General features: G+C 46.2%; 1 protein-coding gene across 1 annotated transcript in view; it reads right to left on the bottom strand.

The window, feature by feature from the left end:
• The window catches only part of ADAMTS20 (ADAM metallopeptidase with thrombospondin type 1 motif 20), a 779,002-nt gene that overhangs the window by 529,847 nt on the left and 228,332 nt on the right, over positions 1–20,823 (bottom strand). Inside the window, exon 5 of the mRNA XM_069628019.1 lies at positions 1,033–1,116. Within this exon, the coding sequence (XP_069484120.1) occupies positions 1,033–1,116 (84 nt within the window). The remainder of the gene's footprint in view (positions 1–1,032; positions 1,117–20,823) is intronic.

Raw genomic sequence — 20,823 nt, 5'->3', positions numbered from 1 at the left:
AAAGCGGGTGGGTAAGGGCATATAAGGGTTAAGGGGTGGAGAATAGAGAGTAAATAATAGGAGAAAGGGATTTGGGTGGGCCCCACAAATAGAAGCAACAAAAAATCCATGAGTTTTTTCAGAAAAGAAAAATCGGCAAAAAACTCATCAAAGAAATAACTGACAATGTAACAACATCGAACCAATTTCAGCTGCCAGGTAAGGGGTTTTCAGGCCCCAGTGTACTGGTTTCTAAATATCGGGTGATGATCTTGCGTGCTCCTTGGGGGAGAATTTGCAGACATCAGGCAAGGGGTTATCCGGGTTCAAGTAATGTATTGTTAGGTAGTCTGTATGTGTTGGGCCCTCAGAAATAAGACTTTCTTTCCCAGGATTGGATGAGGATTTCCTGTCCTTTTAATGGTTGTTGGGCCTTAGGGAAAGAGTGGGGATGTCTCGGATAATCTTGAAGCCCTTTGTTCGTGCTTTATGCCCATGTGAAGGCTTGTTCTGGCCATATGTACGATATCAAAAGGTAATGGTGCGGCGGGCTTCATACAATAGATTATGTGGGCATTGTGACTTGTCGGAGGCAGTGCTCATGCAAAGGAGGTTTGGGGCACATGTAACTAGTGACCCACATCTCTCGTCATATCTTCCAGGCCCCATGGATGGTGGGTAATGGGGGCACCTTTTTGCTAGTCCTGCCCGATCTCATGGCCAGTTTCTATGCTGTTCACCACTGCAGATTTTCAAGCTCATTCAGAGAAACAAGATGCTTGTTTCCAGCCCGGTCTGGACTTGTTCTCCTGTTTCCTATCGCATCAATTTCAGCTGGTCTGGATCTAGAAGACCACGTCCACCCAAGACCCCTTGCGATCCATGATTCCGTAGGGCTACGACCGTGAGGATTTGGTGAAGTAAGCATTAAAATCACAGAACCTCGGCTTCTGCTGCCACAGCGGACCTTAATCACAGTGAACCAAGAAATCAAAGGGTGCTGAATCCACATCAAAACTAAAAAGAAATGGAACAGAAACAAACCAATCTTACCTCTTCATTGTGGATAACTACCAACTTTACAATCAAGATGTTTATGAGATTTCCGATACTTGGGTCTTTGTATATTGCTGCCACCTGGAGTAAGACATTGACTGTGGTTAGATTAATCTTTCATAGCATGTGATAATGATGGTTGTAAACTTATGATATGCATTTAGAATCCAGTAGATCCCTCTAAACAAAGTGTTACCATGAAACCAAACTAGATCTTAGTGTGGTGGGGCCCAATCCACCACTGGCACCCTACATCATGGTCTTGCTTTCCTTAGTAGCCTTTTGGGGAGAATGGTTGGAAATGGACCCATGAACTCACAATGACATTCTGTGGGTGGTCACTGTAAGAAGCGTATATATGAGCTGGTTGCAGACTTTGATGGACGCATGCCATGCACCTGCTGCAGATCAGCACCTCTGGGCTAAGTGCTGATGATAGTCTTGTGTTCTCTGTCGCGCATATCAGAAGCCCCTGTCTTTGCAGGGCTGGGTATACATCAGCGGTGGCACGTAATAGATCTTTGTGTTGTTCTGCACCCTTTCTCATCACTGCCCATCCAACGCATAGCATCCATTGGATGGCGGCCTGATGGTATACAGGACCCAACAGCAGCTCCAACCATAGCACCTTGTTAGCATCTGGGGTGGGGGAGCCAACCAATCCGGTTACTCAGATCGCGGGCTGAATCCCACAATCCAAGCCAGCATTCCAAGCAACCAGATGACTGCTTTCCCCGCACAACCTTCTTTCCCACACCCTCCCATTGGGTCTTCGGTCACCTCCCACCCCACTTACCTGATTTCTTTCGGCGACGGCTGCTCAACCACTGCTGCTCCAGCCTCCTGGGCCACCATGGAAATGCAAGAGGGGCTCCATATGGAGCCCCACCTTCCAGATCCATGGCGGACATCTGAAGTGATTATTTTGTTTCAATGAATGGACCACTGCGAGGCATCCCGTTCACTGCAACAAAATAGATTGCTCTTAGCAGCCCGGTTTCTGGATTTAAAACCCAGGCTTCTAATAGCAATAACATCCAATCTGTCCTACCGGATCAGGTGGTAATGGTGCCGGGTTCCATCTGTAAGGCGCTCAGGCTGTTCCTTGGGCCCCGGGCTGTTACCACCCGGTCCGGCCCACCAGATCGGATGTTATTGCTTAAATATGAAGGGAGAAGGTAAACCAATTAGTAGTGCAAAATGCTATCTATACAAACCTCATAGCCGACCCGGTGTGCCCGAGCAAAGTCCTTCTCGGAGGGCCCATGGTTTGGCTACAAAAGTGTCCTATCCTGAGACATACTATGACTTGTACACACTGTAAATTCAAACATTAAGCAACTCATTGCTCAAAGTAAATAGAATTCAGCCCACATTTGAAAGGTGATGTGAGGACAAATGATGCTAGCAGCCTCCAACTTCGAGGCCTCAAACGAAGGAAGGGTGGCTTAACAACAATAAAAAAAAAGACTATTACCCAATTTCATGGTACCAAATGTATCGACTTTGGAAGTAGGATGGGCTGATTGGTCACAAAGGGGATTCGAACCTGCAACCCAAAGGTTGAATACTGATCAAAACTGCAAGTGTTCTGTTCATTGAGATGTCTATCTGGCTACGGTTGGTTGGAATAGTGGCTTTCTATACCCATTTGCCATAAATGGCTTGATTTTTAAATGTGTGCAAGTTGCACACAGTGGACCACGAACATGTGCACTGCAGTCTCCACTGTGCAGTTTTCATTGTGTGTACTGTGAAGTGCCATAAGTGACTGGAACTCTGGCCAGAGCCGGGTTATGTTCATTATTTGAACTGAGTAGTGCCAAGTGCCAACCTTTGAAGTCTGCAATGTGTCTGTGTGTGTGGGAGGGGGGGAGTGAGGGGCGGGGGTTCACATCTGAAATGCATGCCTGTCTGAACAAACTACAAATCAGGTACACAGACAGGCACAGATAAGGAATCCCATAAGGAGCTAGTTAAGATGCAATGTTTTGCAAACACTACATTTTATCTCTGCCTGAGGAAGTGGTCTCAACATCCCCAACATTCTCTAATAAAGGACGTTGTTAGCCTAATCAAGGTATTGAGTTGTTGTTTTCTTTCACATATACACACTTACCCAGAATTCAGTGCATCGGAAAAGATTGAACAACAAAGACACTATGGGCCTCATTACAAAGCCGTCGGTAACCCTTTGGTGCGATCGTCGGGTTTCCGCCAAACTCAATACACATTTCCGGCACCTGATATCCTGGTGCCCGAGATGTCAGGTGCCAGGAAATGTTGTTTCATATTCCCGTGGGGTCCTATAGGACTCAATGGGAATGGGGAGATGGAAGCACCAGCACTGTTGCTAATGGTGAAGGGGCTTTCATAAAAACTCTGCGGGCGGGTGCCGCTGCACCCAGCATGTCAGACCTGTGTCCCCTCCAGGGACACTGGTTGTGGTGTGGCGGTCCGTTAAAGGTGCCGGTACGGCGCGACTGACATCCTTATTTCCGGACCGCCACACTTCTAATTAGGCCCTATGTTAACTGGTCAATCAGAGTGAATATACCCCTCATAAAAACTTATCACATTGACTAACCAAAGGGAAATAAAGGGCAAATTGACTGAGACTGCAAGAGTAGCCTCCACAATTAAGGTCTCTCCCCTTAAAAATAGAACCAGATGGGTGCCAGCCAGTCAGGACGCAAAGAATGTGGGCTTTTAAAGTGAAAGGCCAGGTATCATTCTGATCGCTGGCAGCTACTCCTTGGGGGCCTCAATTGTCTCACTTCCCCGCCCCCTCAACAAACTCCACCTGCCTGCCCAACCCCACTTATCTCTTCCGCTGCAGGTACCCCACTATTTTTAGCTTTGAGCCATTGGCATGGCTGCAGGTGGTTTTATGGGGGTGGGAAAGGGAGGATTTAATATTGACATTCTTAAATGTATTTTCTTTGGTGTGTGAAAACTGGGTCACGCCCACGGTGCCGCCCTGATTTCACACGAGCCTGTGGTGATAATAGCAACAGTGCTAGGTTTGGTGGGTTGTATAGTGTTGTGCCTTGGGCCTTGTTCCTCTGTTCGGTCACAGGACTCCTCTCTGACTTGCAATACCCTCATAGCGTATGGTAGCAGGGTACTTTATCACATATAATGCAAGTCACCTTGCAGTTTTGAGACTATATAATGGAGCTCTACCTTCGGTCTCATTCCTCTATTTGGACACAGAACTCCATGGTCACTATAAATATCCTTATAATTTACAGAAGCTTTACTTTATCCTTTATATTACCGGTTTGTTGTGATGTCACTACTGACATGTAATAAAAACATGACATCCCTAGTGAAACTGTAATCAGTTATTACAGTTGTATTGTGATCTCACAATGCCAGCTGATTCCCTGTCTGTAACTATGGAATTTCCATTTCCACTGACGTAAGACAAAATATTACGACAGATGTTCAGAGTTTTCTGTATATTTGGACTGCCTCTAGAAATGACTGTGATTCAAAAGTAATGCAGGAAGAATAAAGCTCAGACTCTGATGCGGTTCCACGGGACCAATTTAAATCCTGCATGCCAGCCCGGGCCCATATTTTCAATGTGGGAATCTCTACCCGGCGTATCCAACCAGTTGGAGGAATAATGTTTTGTGCCTCTTTTCAAGGAGGGTAGTAGGATGGATCTGGGATGGTACCATCTAGTTGCCCTCCCGGTTCACACTAATTGTTTACTCTAGACCAGGGATCTGCAACCTTTGGCTCGCCAGATATTTTTAACTACAACTCCCATCCGCCTTTATCTGCAAAGTCAATGGAGAGGGATCATGAGACTTGTAGTCCAAAACATCTGAAAAACCACATGCGGCAGACCCCTGCACTAGACTGCAAGGTTGAACGATTGCCACCAGCATCTTGTTGTATGTGCAATACAGTCCCTGAGAGTGAATGATTATTATGGAAGAAATTCTCAACCTATGTCTTATAATGGACCTATATGTAACAGGTATACGAGGGATTCTATATCTAGCATATACGAACCTTTCTCAGCCCTATGTCTGTGTGGCCCGTACACTTTATTTGGGACTCTGATTACGTTTGGGGCACTGCTGCCCCTCCTATCGAATCTGCAAATTACAGTCAAGAGTTGCAAATCATAATAATTGCTTCACAAACACATGGATGGTTTTCTATGCATAGTGTAAGCGTGCAGAAGTACGAGTCTGACACAGTGGCAGCATGGTGATTGGCCAAAGTAAAGAGGAAACCTATCCCTCCCTAACTTTAAGAGGGGTTTCCCTGCCTCTACTAAGGAACTACAGAATCAGTCAGAATGTCCAAGTAAATAAAAAGAGTCTACTATTGTGTCAAAATGCCTACTTCTATCCCTCACACTTGTAACTAATACGAAAAGGGTAGTGGATCTTCTTGGTCCTTCTTGTGGCGCTGAACGGGTTCAGTTCCAATGCAAAAGAAAAGGTTCCAACTCAAACATCATTCCTTATTGACCATAGTTTTGCTTCACTATTGGGTTCCTGGAAAATGCCTCCCTTATGCAGGTATGATATGATAGGTTATTTATAGCGTGCTTAATACCCAGGGGTTTCTAAGCGCCGACCCGGGGTTCGAGCCTGTGGTGCTCCGTGTCGTCTTGCTTCCAAGGTGAGCACATTGCCCCGGTGCTATCCTCCCGAGACAATTTGGTATTTGGTACTCAATGTCCTCACAGGGCCCGGGGAATGACTTCCCTCCACTGGCCTTCTTTTGATTGGTTTTACGATACAAAGTCTTCGGGGAAGACACAAACAGGTATTGTTTCCTTCTCCTGAGGACTTCTGGCTTGACAGTTCACAAGTGCGGTGCAGAATGACTCCCTTCCCTAAACCTTCTCAGACTTTTACAATTTGCAGTTCAATATTATTAGGGGGAATGCCTCCCTTCCCCTGGCTTGTTCACATGAGCTCTCAGTCTTATGGCTGCAGGTCTCAGACCTGTGTATTCCTCTTGCTTTGGTACAGTGGCCCTGGTTCACTATTCTGCCAGGTACTGTGATTATAAAGATGATTCAGGTTCATCTTCATAAAAGGGTGCAGGTCCCAGACCTGTGGGATTCTCCCCTTTTGGTGCTGCAGACCTGGATCACTATCCTGACAAGTACTGTGACTATGAAAATTACCTAGTTTACTCTTCATAGAAGGATCCAGGCCCCAGACCCATGGGAATCTCTCCCCTTGGTGGTGCAGTTCCTTTTCACTAGCGGTCTTAGCTTTTCCCCCAAGGGCTTCCCTTATGACCCAGTACAGCTCCAGTGTCTGCCAGTACCCTCTGGTACCCCTTCCAACTACCCCGGTACACCTTATAATATTAGGGTATCTACCATCTCGGCCCGGTCGGTCTCAGGGTTCTCCACCCTCTGTTTCAGGCAACTCTAGGCTTCTACGTTCTTCCGTCATGCTGCAGCGTGTCCCCGGCACTTGCAGAGTCTCAGTGTGCATGTCTTCCTGCGACTGTGTGGGCCTTCTGCTTGACTTGCGTGGACGTTTGCTGCTCTGCTTTGCTGGATGTCCTTCCACATCGGACCAGGTAAGAGCCTGTCCGCCTGCCCGGTAAGCTCTCCTGTAGCTGCTTCGGTTCTCTTCCAACACCACGCTCGCGGTTCCTCCTGGGAGGGCCTCTCTCTTCTGTCTCACGATTCCTCCAGGGAGGGCTTCTCTCACCTTCCTGCTTTCCCACTTCAGTTTTGAATGGGTTCTGCCCAATCTGATTTCGGGAACAGCTAGACTATTCATTCATGTTCTCATTAGCGCTCTCTCTGCTTCAGCACTTCTTCCTTGTCCCACTACTGATCTTGGGGTCTTCCATTGAGTCGATTAGTCTCTTCCTCGTCTCAGTACTTCCTATATTGGTGGTATAGAAAAAACATATAGGAACACTAGGGAAAGTGTTGGTGGAAGGGGGTAGGAAGGTGTTTATTGGTTAGGTGGGCTATGGGGATACCATCTTCTACCCAGGTCGTCACTAATCACATAGGGGGCTTCCCTCCCCATGAGATCCACCTGCAAGTACCATCCCCAGGGGGACTATCATGTTGCAAACTCACCTCCCTGGCCTCTGCCTAGAGGAGAAGTGATGACATCCGGGGGTTTGTCATAATGACTTGCAAAATATATTCAGACTATGCAATGGGCTTTTCTGGAAAGTGATGTTTCGGAAATAACATTTGCATTGATTGATTGAAATGTGCCAAAGATTGCAGTATACAAAGAGGAAAACATGAAACCATCACATAGCGCCTGGAGGTACTGCTCTAAAAGAATCCTGCATCCGTTAATGGTCCATAATTGAGGGCATATCATTTATTCTCAGGGTTTGAAGATGTCAAAAGGCAGACGTTCAAGGTTTGACATACCATCTCCGAAACCCAGAATTCTCCTTCTTTCTACTTTATGCTTTGTGCCATCATGCAAGCAGTGAGATGCAAATACTGGAGTGTGATGGGTATCTCGTAACCATCACACATATTGTTGAAATCCGTTGTGGTCCAACATTATTTGAGGTTGATGATGGAGCATCAGACGACCACCTGAGCGATGCACTAGGCCTTCACGGGCTTAAAAGAGAGGGAACCCAGAAAGCTGCATGATTTACCACTCCTTAAACTCCTCAAAGTACTCAAAATACACCTTTGAAATCTTTAATGTCGAAGGTGTTTTCCTGAGACCTTCTATGAGTCCACTGACCTTTTAACTTGCCCTTATTTTTTCTTATTGAGTCCTCATTCAGGGACTCAGCAATGATGTAATTCTGCGTTGAGTCCCTGGGACTCCCAAGTCAGAGTGCCCCAAAGTTGCACTGTAGTCTATTTCTCTCGTTAGGTCAAAATGCCCTTTTCCTTGTCAATCCCATTGACTGATGGGGATTCTTTTCTAGGCTTTGTACTGCCACAGCGAATTTACTTTTACTTGGTGTTAGACGTTGAGTGACACTCCCAAGGATGCGCCTAAACTGTAAACATGGAATCCTGTATGTGCCATATAAGGTCACAGCCTACCCGAGACTCCACTTTGGGAGTTCTGACTAGTCGTGCCCAGATCTTGCCAGCTGAATGAGTTGGCATCTGGTTTTCACTGCTGAATCTACATCCTGTCTGTTTGCCTGGAAAAAGCCCACAACGGTTTGAATGTGGCGACCCCCCCTGATTAGGAGGCTGGAACATGTGTGCATTCTTCAGTGCACCTGATTGAACGCCTGATGGGCATCGAGTTGCTAAATGGGCTCTTAGGTTTGGGGTCTCTGTACCATACCTTTTGTGAAGGTATCAGGAAGTAGACACAGACAACTGAGGAAAGTTTGGGCTAAAAAAACTTTTATTTAAAATCTCAGAGGTTGGAATAAAGCCGGGGTGTCTTGCCATATACTAAGGCAGTGCTAACCAGCTTAGTAAATGGTGAAGAATCATGGGAGCTGGTGTCCACAACAAATACAGAGCCTGGCCATCATGAAAATCAACTATCCATGACATGACATTGCATTTGCCCTCAACAGCTCGCCCCTGGGCATTATGAAAAACTATCCATGACATTGCATTTGCCCTCAACAGCTCCCCCCTGGGCATTATGAAAAACTATCCATGACATTGCATTTGCCCTCAACAGCTCCCCCCTGGGCATTATGAAAAACTATCCATGACATTGCATTTGCCCTCAACAGCTCACCCCTGGGCATTATGAAAAACTATCCATGACATTGCATTTGCCCTCAACAGCTCGCCCCTGGGCATTATGAAAAACTATCCATGACATTGCATTTGCCCTCAACAGCTCACCCCTGGGCATTATGAAAAACTATCCATGACATTGCATTTGCCGTCAACAGCTCGCCCCTGGGCATTATGAAAAACTATCCATGACATTGCATTTGCCCTCAACAGCTCCCCCCTGGGCATTATGAAAAACTATCCATGACATTGCATTTGCCCTCAACAGCTCACCCCTGGGCATTATGAAAAACTATCCATGACATTGCATTTGCCCTCAACAGCTCACCCCTGGGCATTATGAAAAACTATCCATGACATTGCATTTGCCCTCAACAGCTCCCCCCTGGGCATTATGAAAAACTATCCACGGCATTGCGAAAAACTATCCATGACATTGCATTTGCCGTCAACAGCTCACCCCTGGGCATTATGAAAAACTATCCATGACATTGCATTTGCCCTCAACAGCTCACCCCTGGGCATTATGAAAAACTATCCATGACATTGCATTTGCACGCAACAGCTCACCCCTGGGCATTATGAAAAACTATCCATGACATAGCATTTGCACGCAACAGCTCATCCCTGGCCATTTCATTTGCCCTCAACAACTCATCCCTGGGCATTATGAAAAACTATCCATGGCATTGCATTTGCCCTCAACAGCTCATCCCTGGCCATTATGAAAAACTATCCATGGCCTTGCATTTGCCCTCAACAGCTCATCCGTGGGCATTATGAAAAGCTATCCATGACATTGCATTTGCCCTCAACAGCTCACCCCTGGGCATTATGAAAAGCTATCCATGACATCGCATTTGCCCTCAACAGCTCACCCCTGGGCATTATGAAAAACTATCCATGACATTGCATTTGCCGTCAACAGCTCACCCCTGGGCATTACGAAAAACTATCCATGACATTGCATTTGCCCTCAACAGCTCACCCCTGGGCATTATGAAAAACTATCCATGACATTGCATTTGCCCTCAACAGCTCACCCCTGGGCATTATGAAAAGACTATCCATGACATTTCATTTGCACGCAACAGCTCACCCCTGGGCATTATGAAAAACTATCCATGACATTGCATTTGCACGCAACAGTTCATCCCTGGCCATTTCATTTGCCCTCAACAACTCATCCCTGGGCATTATGAAAATCTATCCATGACATTGCATTTGCCCTCAACAGCTCACCTCTGGGCATTATGAAAAACTATCCATGACATTGCATTTGCCGTCAACAGCTCACCCGTGGGCATTATGAAAAACTATCCATGACATTGCATTTGCCCTCAACAGCTCACCCCTGGGAATTATGAAAAACGATCCATGACATTGCATTTGCCCTCAACAGCTCATCCCTGGGCATTATGAAAAACTATCCATGACATTGCATTTGCCCTCAACAGCTCACCCCTGGGCATTATGAAAAACTATCCACGGCATTGCGAAAAACTATCCATGACATTGCATTTGCCCTCAACAGCTCACCCCTGGGCATTATGAAAAACTATCCATGCCATTGCATTTGCCCTCAACAGCTCATCCCTGGGCATTGTGAAAAACTATCCACGACATTGCATTGCCCCTCAACAGCTCATCCCTGGGCATTGTGAAAACTATCCATGGCATTGCATTTGCCCTCAACAGCTCATCCCTGGGCATTATGAAAAACTATCCATGAATTGCAATTGCCCTCAACAGCGCATCCCTGGGCATTATGAAAAACTATCCATGACATTGCATTTGCCCTCAACAGCTCATCCCTGGGCATTGTGAAAAACTATCCATGACATTGCATTTGCCCTCAGCAGCTCATCCCTGGGCATTGTGAAAGACTAGCCATGACATTGCATTTGCCCTCAACAACTCATCCCTGGGCATTATGAAAAACTATCCATGACATTGCATTTGCCCTCAACAGCTCCCCCCTGGGCATTATGAAAAACTATCCATGGCATTGAATTTGCCCTCAACAGCTCATCCCTGGGCATTATGAAAACTATCCATGACAAAGATATCCATGGCATTGCATTTGCCCTCAACAGCTCATCCCTGGGCATTATGAAAAGATATCCATGGCATTGCGTTTGCCCTCAACAGCTCATCCCTGGGCATTATGAAAAACTATCCATGACATTGCGTTTGCCCTCAACAGCTCATCCCTGGCCATTATGAAAAACTATCCATGTCCTTGCGTTTGCCCTCAACAGCTCATCTCTGGGCATTATGAAAAGCTATCAATGACATTGCATTTGCCCTAAACAGCTCATCCCTGGGCATTATGAAAAGCTATCCATGACATTGCATTTGCCCTCAACAGCTCATCCCTGGGCATTATGAAAAACTATCCATGACATTGCATTTGCCCTCAACAGCTCATCCCTGGGCATTATGAAAAACTATCCATGACATTGCATTTGCCCTCAACAGCTCACCCCTGGGCATTATGAAAAACTATCCACGACATTGCATTTGCCCTCAACAGCTCACCCCTGGGCATTATGAAAAACTATCCACGACATTGCATTTGCCCTCAACAGCTCACCCCTGGGCATTATGAAAAACTATCCGCGACATTGCATTTGCCCTCAACAGCTCACCCCTGGCCATTCTGAAAAAACTATCCACGGCCTTGCTTTTGCCCTCAACAGCTCACCCCTGGGCATTATGAAAAACTATCCACGGCATTGCGAAAAACTATCCATGACATTGCATCTGCCCTCAACAGCTCACCCCTGAGCATTATGAAAAACTATCCATGACATTGCATTGCCCCTCAACAGCTCATCCCTGGGCATTGTGAAAACTATCCATGACATTGCATTTGCCCTCAACAACTCATCCCTGGGCATTATGAAAAACTATCCATGGCATTGCATTTGCCCTCAACAGCTCATCCCTGGGCATTGTGAAAAACTATCCATGACATTGCATTTGCCTCAACAGCTCACCCCTGGGCATTGTGAAAAACTATCCATGCCATTGCATTTGCCCTCAACAGCTCACCCCTGGGCATTGTGAAAAACTATCCATGCCATTGCATTTGCCCTCAACAGCTCATCCCTGGGCATTGTGAAAAACTATCCATGACATTGCATTTGCCCTCAACAGCTCACCCCTGGGCATTGTGAAAAACTATCCATGACATTGCATTTGCCCTCAACAGCTCATCCCTGGGCATTGTGAAAAGCTATCCATGACATTGCATGTGCCCTCAACAGCTCATCCCTGGGCATTGTGAAAAACTATCCATGACATTGCATTTGCCCTCAACAACTCACCCCTGGGCATTATGAAAAACTATCCATGACATTGCATTTGCCCTCAACAGCTCATCTCAACAGCTCATCCCTGGGCATTATGAAAAACTATCCACGGCATTGCGAAAAACTATCCATGACATTGCATTTGCCCTCAACAGCTCACCCCTGGCCATTGCATTTGCCTTCAACAGCTCACCCCTGGGCATTGCATTTGCCCTCAACAGCTCACCTCTGGGCATTATGAAAATCTATCCATGACAAACAGGAGTGGATTATTTCCTGACCAAGTCTCGGAAAATCATTTTAACAGTATACTTTGGTATGCTATAAATAATGTCTTTCCAAATCAAAGTACTTATTTTTTTACGCTTCAATTCCTTTGAATAAAGTGCTTTATTTTTGCAAGGTAAGACCTTAGTAACCGAGAGCTGAACTGCAGAGATTAACCAGACGACCATTGTTTTCATCCCACTTTCCTTCCGAGCATGTGCCGCGTAGGCTCACTTCCTGTTTTGTCTCTATCGTTTCCATATAGCTATTTATGTGAACCCTGGGGAGGAACAGGAAATGACATAACACTGTGAATGCTGGAAAGAGGGAGGCGCAAATAAAGTGAAAAACAACCTGCATGTGTTTTACAGATTGTAGCATTGGAAGTTAAAGAACTGATCTCACAGGAAAAAATATGATTGTCAAAGAAGGGAATTGCACTTAAGTTGAATCGTGTTTACGGTCTGGTTATGACTAGAATTGTCCTGGTTATTGGGGCAGGAACTTAGAAAATCAAAAATAGTCTGCTCAATCGCAGTTTTGAGGCGTTAGGAAAAAAACATGTCCTCCTGTGGCTGCTCCTTCGTTGTTTGGATGCTTGAGGGAGAGAGAGAACTTAGTGTCCAGGCAGTGGGGGTGCTCTTTTGACACTTGAGAGCTGATGACCGACATGGGAGAGCAAAAGCACCTGCAACAAGACCCAATGGGTGCCCATTATGTCCTTTGGGTCTGGCGCATCAGGCCATCCCACTGCCCACCTCTTCTTAATTTCCATGATTCCCCTTCACCAGATGCAAGGAGTAAGTGACCACAGGCTCAGGAGAGGTGGGCAAAGGGGCAAACACATTTGTCCTGTGGTCTGCTGCCTTTGGCTCTCCAAATGTTTTGGACTACATTTCCCATCAGCCTTATCCAGCATAGTGAGTGGTGAGGAACATGAGAGTCATAGTCCAAAACATCTGGGGTGCCACAGGTGGCAGATCCCTTGATTAGTCCATAAGGACAGTGGAATCACCTGCAAGCAGGCACCTCAGCAGTTGCCTTTCTTCTCATGCGAAAGGACACCCACAGAAAAATCTTTTTGGCTTTTTTGAGAATTCCTCAAAACTTCGTCGGCCTCCATGGTGCTTCTGGGCCAAATCCTTACCACCTACCACCTACCCTAAAATGATGTGCTGGTAATAAATGCTATGTTGTAAGAACGTGTTGCCACTGCAACCATCAGGTATGCCCGCATTCCTACCAATGTAAGGCTCTTCTTTGCTGCCTGAATATAGGTGTGTGCTGAATAAATACCCCACAAAAAAATAAAAAAAACAAAAAAAGTGTGTCCAAACAGCTGGACCAACAGTGGGTCAAACGTAGGGCAGTATCAATAAATCCACTACCAGAAGGGGATTTTAAATCACGTGTATGGGATTATCGAATTTGAGGGCTAAGGTCCTAATTCACAAAGATTTCCTCTTTGCATCCGCTACCTTATAGCTGATACCTCTTTGTGTCATTCGCAGCGGGGACACAGGAGGCTGAAGGTGGGCCGTGGCTTATTGATGCCATTTCAAGTCAGGTTCACTTTCTTTTTTCTAGTTTGGGCCTCTGTCATGGCCGCCATAGAAATAGTGAAGAGACTTACTCCTTTCTCTAGTTCCATTAGTGGCCATCTTTGTTTGTAGTTTTTTTAGGGAAAGTGACCGTGCGTGAAAGTCACAGATGCAATTTCCCTAAAAAATAAAACAATTGGCACTGCAACAAAATATTCTGGGGTGCTAATAGAAATCAACCCATACTTTGGTGGTGGACAGGGCCGGTAAAAACCGTGAGAAAGTGAGACAGGAATGATAAGAAGGGGGCGGGAGGAGGATGGAGACCTTCCTCGTCTTCTTCCCCCAGAAGATTAGGGAGACGGCGGGTGGAGGTGGGCAGGTGGTGTGAGATTGCAGGACTGTCCTGCGCATTAGAGAAGGGACAGGAGGGGTAGAAAGCAGTAAACAATGACTCGTCACAGCAGGAAAGCAGACCCAGCAGGAACACAGAGGGGCTATATCATTGTGTACCCTACGTTAGAAGGACCTAGAAGGTTTGCTGTCCATGTGCTACATTTCTGTATACGTTCACCCTAACTTCAATGCAGGTTTCTGTTTTTTCCCCAACTACCAGGGTTCTATAACAATGACGTTGTTGCTTAACCACACTCAGAGACATACACATTGACCTACTTTGATCAAAGCTTTAGCAAATGTTAGTTTGATGGCAATCTGCATCAGAACATTCAGAGTAACCGGAAAGTGTGGCAGGTTTTACAGTCGTTTCGCAGACAGTCGAGACAACCAGAAAGTGCCCAATGGTGGTAGAAATCCCCAGGATTGCCATGATGGTCGCAGATGCGTCTGAGGTCACCTAAAGAGGTAGCAAAAAATGAAGTAGCTCCTGCATTAGTGCCTGTGGGAGAAGCACCTCTGAGTTAATCTTGGTACACCTCTAAGGGTGTCCCTTCAAACCAAACCCAAAAACAAAGGTGGGGACCCCAACATGGGCATCTGTGGTAAATTCAATATTTGCTAAACAGATAGGATGCCCGATGCACTGGAAGACTCAATAAATGTGTTTCAGAAAATTGCTGAGGACCAGAGAGTGTGTTCATTATTACAAATATATCATTTTATTCTGTTACAAATTCATAAAAAACATCATTTCAAAACAATTCATTTCAAACAAACATATAGTTTTTGTAAACACAATGGTTTACAATGGTGGACTGTCACAGTAGGAATGTTATCTTCCTGTGCTGGCCTGTATTGGGTTCTCCCTTTTGGTGATCCAAGTTCTTCTGTGCTGCCTAGTTGCTGAATTAGAGGGCACTAGGGTGTATCAGTGGTAGTGGCCGTGCTGGTTGTGGGCATTGGCCAGTATGGCTAAGCATAAAGCAACCACCAGCCCCCCGGCCACACAGGGTCCTTAAAAACACAGAAAGTCTAAGTAGAGGGAGAAGATTACGGCCCCGCAGAACCCCGCAGCCAATGAGAGGGCCATAGTGAAAAACAAGGTTCTGAAGGGAGAGATGACTTTAGACTCCTATTTATAGAAGGTGGTGGGACATTTAGAGGAGCAGATTACGGCAGCAGAAATTGCCATCCTGTCTAGCATGAGGAATTTTACCTCATGTACTCCATCTTTGTTGTGTTCCTCTGGGTCCATGGCCCCATGGCCCCTAGCACTGTTATTCTACAGAGTATGAGTCATCTAACCCAGGAGTTTTGGGCCCTGTGCCTGCCCCTGCCCTCACCCTCGTTCCCATAGCTGTTTCGGTCATTTCCCAAGAAGCGATCCTGAGAGTCTCGGAGTGCTCTGCCTCAGGGAGAGTGGCAGGCGGGGTGCCTACCTGTGAGGCCGCTCCTCTGATCATTCAGGGGGAACAGCATAGAGCTCCAAGGTCACTAGTTCTGTCAGCCTACAAATACGCAGCTGTGGGTCAAACTGTCTGCAGTCCCTGTGGCCTAATGTCTTCTTCTCACACGTCATCACCCGGGCCTTCTTAACTCCCTGACGCTATTAGTGTGGAAATACCCATTTATAAGAATTATGAATTTTATGATGAATTGAGTTTTTAACACATTGCTGATCCTGGATAATTTGGTCGTTTATGCTGATCATTTTAAGGTAAAAAAAGCTGAGTGCGCTTTTTATGTGCATTCGGCATGAGAAAACAATTACGAATTCCCAAAATGTCGAACAAGGGGAGCAGGGGTTGTGGGGGTGTCCCCCTCTTCCTTTGATCGACATTATGGGAATTCAGGGGTTACGGGGGGTGTCCCCCGACTTCCCTAACATGGGTAGCGAGGGAAAAGAAAAGTTGAAAAAAAACGGACCCTGCGGCAGAAGTTCAGCCCCACAATGGGGAGGCAGAACTCGCATCGCAGGGAGAGAGCTGCAGGAAATCAGATAAGTGCGCTACAGGTAAGTTATAGGGGCAATGAGGTGGAGGGTAGGGGGATTGTGGGCAGGGGTGATATACGTGATTATTGGACGCCAAACATTTCGAATTCGGATTTGAGATTTTCGACACTGTAATAATCACGTAGATTCGCTTTGGTGAGATCGCTAAAGAAGGATGTTGCATTATTAAGTGCTTCTGATAGGTACTCTTTGAAATGTGTTTCCTCTGGAAAGTCTCACTCTCTGAGTGCCCAAGTGTTCAAAGTGTTCAAACCATCCCAACTGAGGGAGACTGGGTAGTATAAAATGATAGGGTGGTGACCCTTGTCCGTGATGTATCTGTAGATATACCTGCTTCCACTGACCGGTCTCTGCGCCCGTGCCCTCTGGCATTACTGCTCCCATCCTATGTGTCATCCTTGCCGCCAAAACCCTTGCTGCCTCCGAGAGTAGATCGGGTGTCATCTCGGAAGGTACCAATTCATGTGGCTATGACTCAGAACTTTCGTCAGTTGCCTCCCGAAGCATTGCCCTTGGAAGGAGTGATTTTGAATGGGCCAAAATTGGAGGTCGGGATGAGAGAGGATTGTAGTGCTTTGATAGAAAAATCAACCCAGTGTATTCTTTCTAATATTCAGGGCAGACGTATTGATCCACACCTAATCTTAATTGCTCTTAGAGTCCCATGAGTGGGTCTTACAAGCAAATCTATTGACGGGGATTGCGTGGTGGTGACCTTTAAGCACCCTGTTGTGACTAATGATGTGGTAGTCTCCAACTTAGGTCTTCCTGGTGCTAAAAGCTGGGCATGGATGGTGGCGCTGAACTATTTCTACCCACGTGGAATGGGGGGGGGGGCTTTGCTGAAGTAGAATGGCCTAAATCGACTCAGTCAACATGGTTGTCTGAGATTTATCCGATTGCTATTCCTGCAGTTGCTCAGGCTCCTCTGGGCTCTGGGGTCATCAAGAGAGGTCCCAGGGGCAGAGTAGCCAAAGAGCATGATCCAGTGTTCTCTCTGAACCGGTTTGCCTGTTTTGGTGAAATGGATGACATTAAATGACTTTCACAGCCACGCCTAAGTGGCTGCCATACCTCTGAGGCCCCCACAAGTATTTCTCCTGGTCTTCCTAATATACCAACACATGCAAAACCAATAGGCCTCATTATAAGTTTGGCGGTAGCCGTGCCCGATTTAAGTAGACAATGGGAGGGGTCTTCAGATCTATGGGTATGTTCAGGTTCAAACGAATTGATCTGCTGTCGAAACTGTATATTGGTAAAGCTGCCTCGGTGGCCAGATTTGGTATGGAGTTGTGGAGATGCACCAAAGTAAACTCCACTAAAGTAACAGAGAAACATTCTCTTAAGAAAAAGACTGATTGGTGATGTGATCTCTTTGCAGCCTGCTCTTCATTGGCTCAGGTTGTGGGTGAATGAGAAAGCAGCTCTTACCCAAGAGCTGATCATTTGTACAATTGCTAACGACATTATTGGAAAGTTTCGGTGGCTGTGTCACATTAGGCAACAAATTATGGAACTTAACACCACACATCTGTTCCCTCCTTCTAATGTCCGGACAGCAGTAGTGAAAGGAAGCATGTGGACAGGCAGTCCCTTACTGGCGGTTTCAGAGTGCTCTTCCCCCTGGGTGAGATGCGACCCAGGAGTGCCTAAGGGCAGAAACCGTGGGAGTGAAGGAGCAGCAAGAACCCTAATAGAGACCAGTAAGTTTCAGTTTGTTAAGAAACCCGGTGTGCAAATTAATGCAAGTGACTGGATGCAGTGTAGCGGAGTGGTCGCGTGCAGTCAGCACGTTGTCGAAAGTCTCTCAGCGATGGCGAGAAGCCTTAACAAGAGGAGAATTGAGTGTTGATGTGAACAATTAGCTGAATGATGTGAAGGAACGAAGGAAAGCTAAAGTGTGTGAAGGTCTCTGATAATGGGCAAACCCTTGCAAGTATCAAGGAAGGATTGTGCAGCAGAAATGGGGAGCAAAATGATGTGTGAGCAAAATAAGGAAAAGCAATGTAAACTGGAGCCAAAGAAAGGCTATTGTTACAGAACAGAAAAGGGGATTAAGAAATACAGAGAACTGAGTAATTGCTGAGAGACTTGGGCAAAACACAAAGAAGAGAACTTGGGAAGCTAAGGGCATAAAGTGTGTTATGAAAGTAATTAAGGAGATCAAGAAACCAGCTGTTGAACATTGTGGCAAAGTGCTTTGACCTTTGGGAAAAGGAATCCAAAGCTCCTGTCCAGTATAGTGAGACTGTTGAATAGTGTAACAAGAGACTTGGAACTTTGGGAAGGAGAACCCAGAGCCCTGTTGAATACTGGAGAACAGTTTTTGAATCTCGTGCATCAAAGTGCTTAAAGCTCGGGCAGAGGAACCCTGAGAAACTTGTTGAACATTGTAAACCAGAAGGCGTTTAGAGCTCGGGGAAAGGAGCCCTGAGATGCCTGTTGAACTTTGTGAAACCAGGGGTCTTTGAGCGTGGGGAAGGGACCCCTGAAAAGCCAGTTGACCTTTATGAATCAGAGTGCTTTAAAGCTTGGGGAAGGGAACCCTGAGAAACTTTGTTGAACTTTGTGAACTAATATGCTTTGAACTTGCGGAAGGAAGCCAGAGAAGAGCTCCAGCAGAACTTCGTTTTTACACTCTAGACCGTGTTTAGTTAGATGTGAAGGCAGGCATAGGTTTTGACACAGATAGACTTTTGTTTTGGACTTTCGGACCTAGACTTTCCTTAGTTGCATCAGTTGAGGGAAATCCCAAATTAGACATAGGGGAAGCTAGGCCTTACACCATCCTGACCATAAATACAGAGGTTTACTGTTTAAAACTTAAACCCTTGTTGTCTGTGACGTCTCTTGATACCATGCCTGTCTCATACATTGGAATTTTAATATCTTGCACAGTCTTCCAAGACTTGCACACAATTCTTTCTAGGTTGGATGGCTTTGTTAAACCACATTTTTTTGGGGGTGGGGGAATTATTGCACCGTGGGGGGTGATGTGGAAGTCCCAGGTTACATCTTTTTCCTCGAGCACCTAGGATGTGGCCATCATCGTGAGTAACTTGTTAAAATATTTGTAAAAAGGCAAGCAATCTACTAACTGTACGTTCGCAGTCAGCCTTTGCACATCTTTTTGTTGGGGTAATCTACTGTCGGAGAGGCCCAAGGGACCCACAAAAGACTGTACTGTGCAAGGGTGTTTATTTACAATTCCAAAAGTAACAAGGATTAGCAAAAGAAAAGTTTCACAATACTCGTGTTTTTCCGAAACAGTCCACCAGTTCCTAGCTTATTGCGGGCGTAATGGATTCTCGTATCCTGACACTGTAGCATGGGGTAGCGGGCTTCTGAGGCCCCTGCACCTCGTTTATGTAGCTTTTCCACAGCAGTGATGTGTCCTTTGGTTTCATCCACCAATGGGAGGTATAGTCCCAACTCTCTCCATGGGCTCCACCACGACCAGGACCTCCAAGCCTATCTCCTCCTTACCAATCAGGTTGCTTTCACAGTTCTGTTTGACAGCCTCTTTTTGCAACAGCCTCTTATCTGCCCATACATTCTATCCACCTTACTAGTTCACTGGACTTTGTTCTCCAACCTCCAAGGCTACGTGTTGCCCATTCTCCTCTAGCAGTCTTCCTAGCTCTTCCGCTAGATGTTAATACCATTCATCCTCCTTCTCCTCCAACAAGTTTCCAAGCTTCTCCCTTTGATGTTGCACCTGCCCTTCTCTTAGTATTGGGGTGAACCATACCTGTAGGTGGGACTTCAGTGAGGGTGCACAGGGGATCCCTCATGTGCCTCCTCCAAGTCTGTCATCCTCTGCCTTGTCGATATACCCAACCCTTTTGGTCACCTCTCTTCCGGTCCTTAGGAAGAGGCAGGGGACTTTGTCACACTACCGATATAATAGTCATCTTGGGTGCTGGCGAAGCTAGATATTGCAAGTAAATCCTCGGCCAGATCAGTAGGTTCTGAAGGGAGCATAGTTTTGGTAGGTGACCCATGCCAAAAGAGCAGAAACAGCTCATGGGGTTCTTGGCTAGGACGTGCTTGAATATGGTGTAACTCGGACATGTAATCTCCTTGAAAATAAAAAGGATGCTAGATAGAAATCAGTGACACTGCTCTGCCCCTGATCAAGCTTATGTCCTAGCATGGTTCATTTTCATTTGTGGAGAAGGAGTTCTGGAAGGGACGCGATGCTTGGTTGTCATGGTTTTACCTCTCAGTGATGAAGGCAAGAGTGTGTTGCAAGCTATCATCTGTTAGGTCATTTGCCTTTCTTCACCCTTGAGCGGGATTAATCAGACCTCCTGAAAGAGAGTGGAGTCAGATTGCCGAGACCAAAGTAGGCAATATCCATAAGGCTTCCGTGGTAGGTGTAGAATGAGGACTGACCTGAGCCCGTGGCATGAAGAGGTCTGCCGAAACACTAGTATGGGATGGGAACCTACAGGATCTGGCTGCTAGAGTAGCAACTCTAGCTCCTTTCGGAGTACATATCACTCCTATTCTCCATTCAGTTCACTGGCTCCCAGTACC

Source organism: Ambystoma mexicanum, chromosome 12 (assembly GCF_040938575.1).
Source record: "Ambystoma mexicanum isolate Mex_15411 chromosome 12, UKY_AmexF1_1, whole genome shotgun sequence".
NCBI lineage: Eukaryota > Metazoa > Chordata > Amphibia > Caudata > Ambystomatidae > Ambystoma > Ambystoma mexicanum.
The sequence above is the reverse complement of the archived record's forward strand: the minus strand, read 5'-3'. Positions and strand labels throughout refer to the sequence as shown.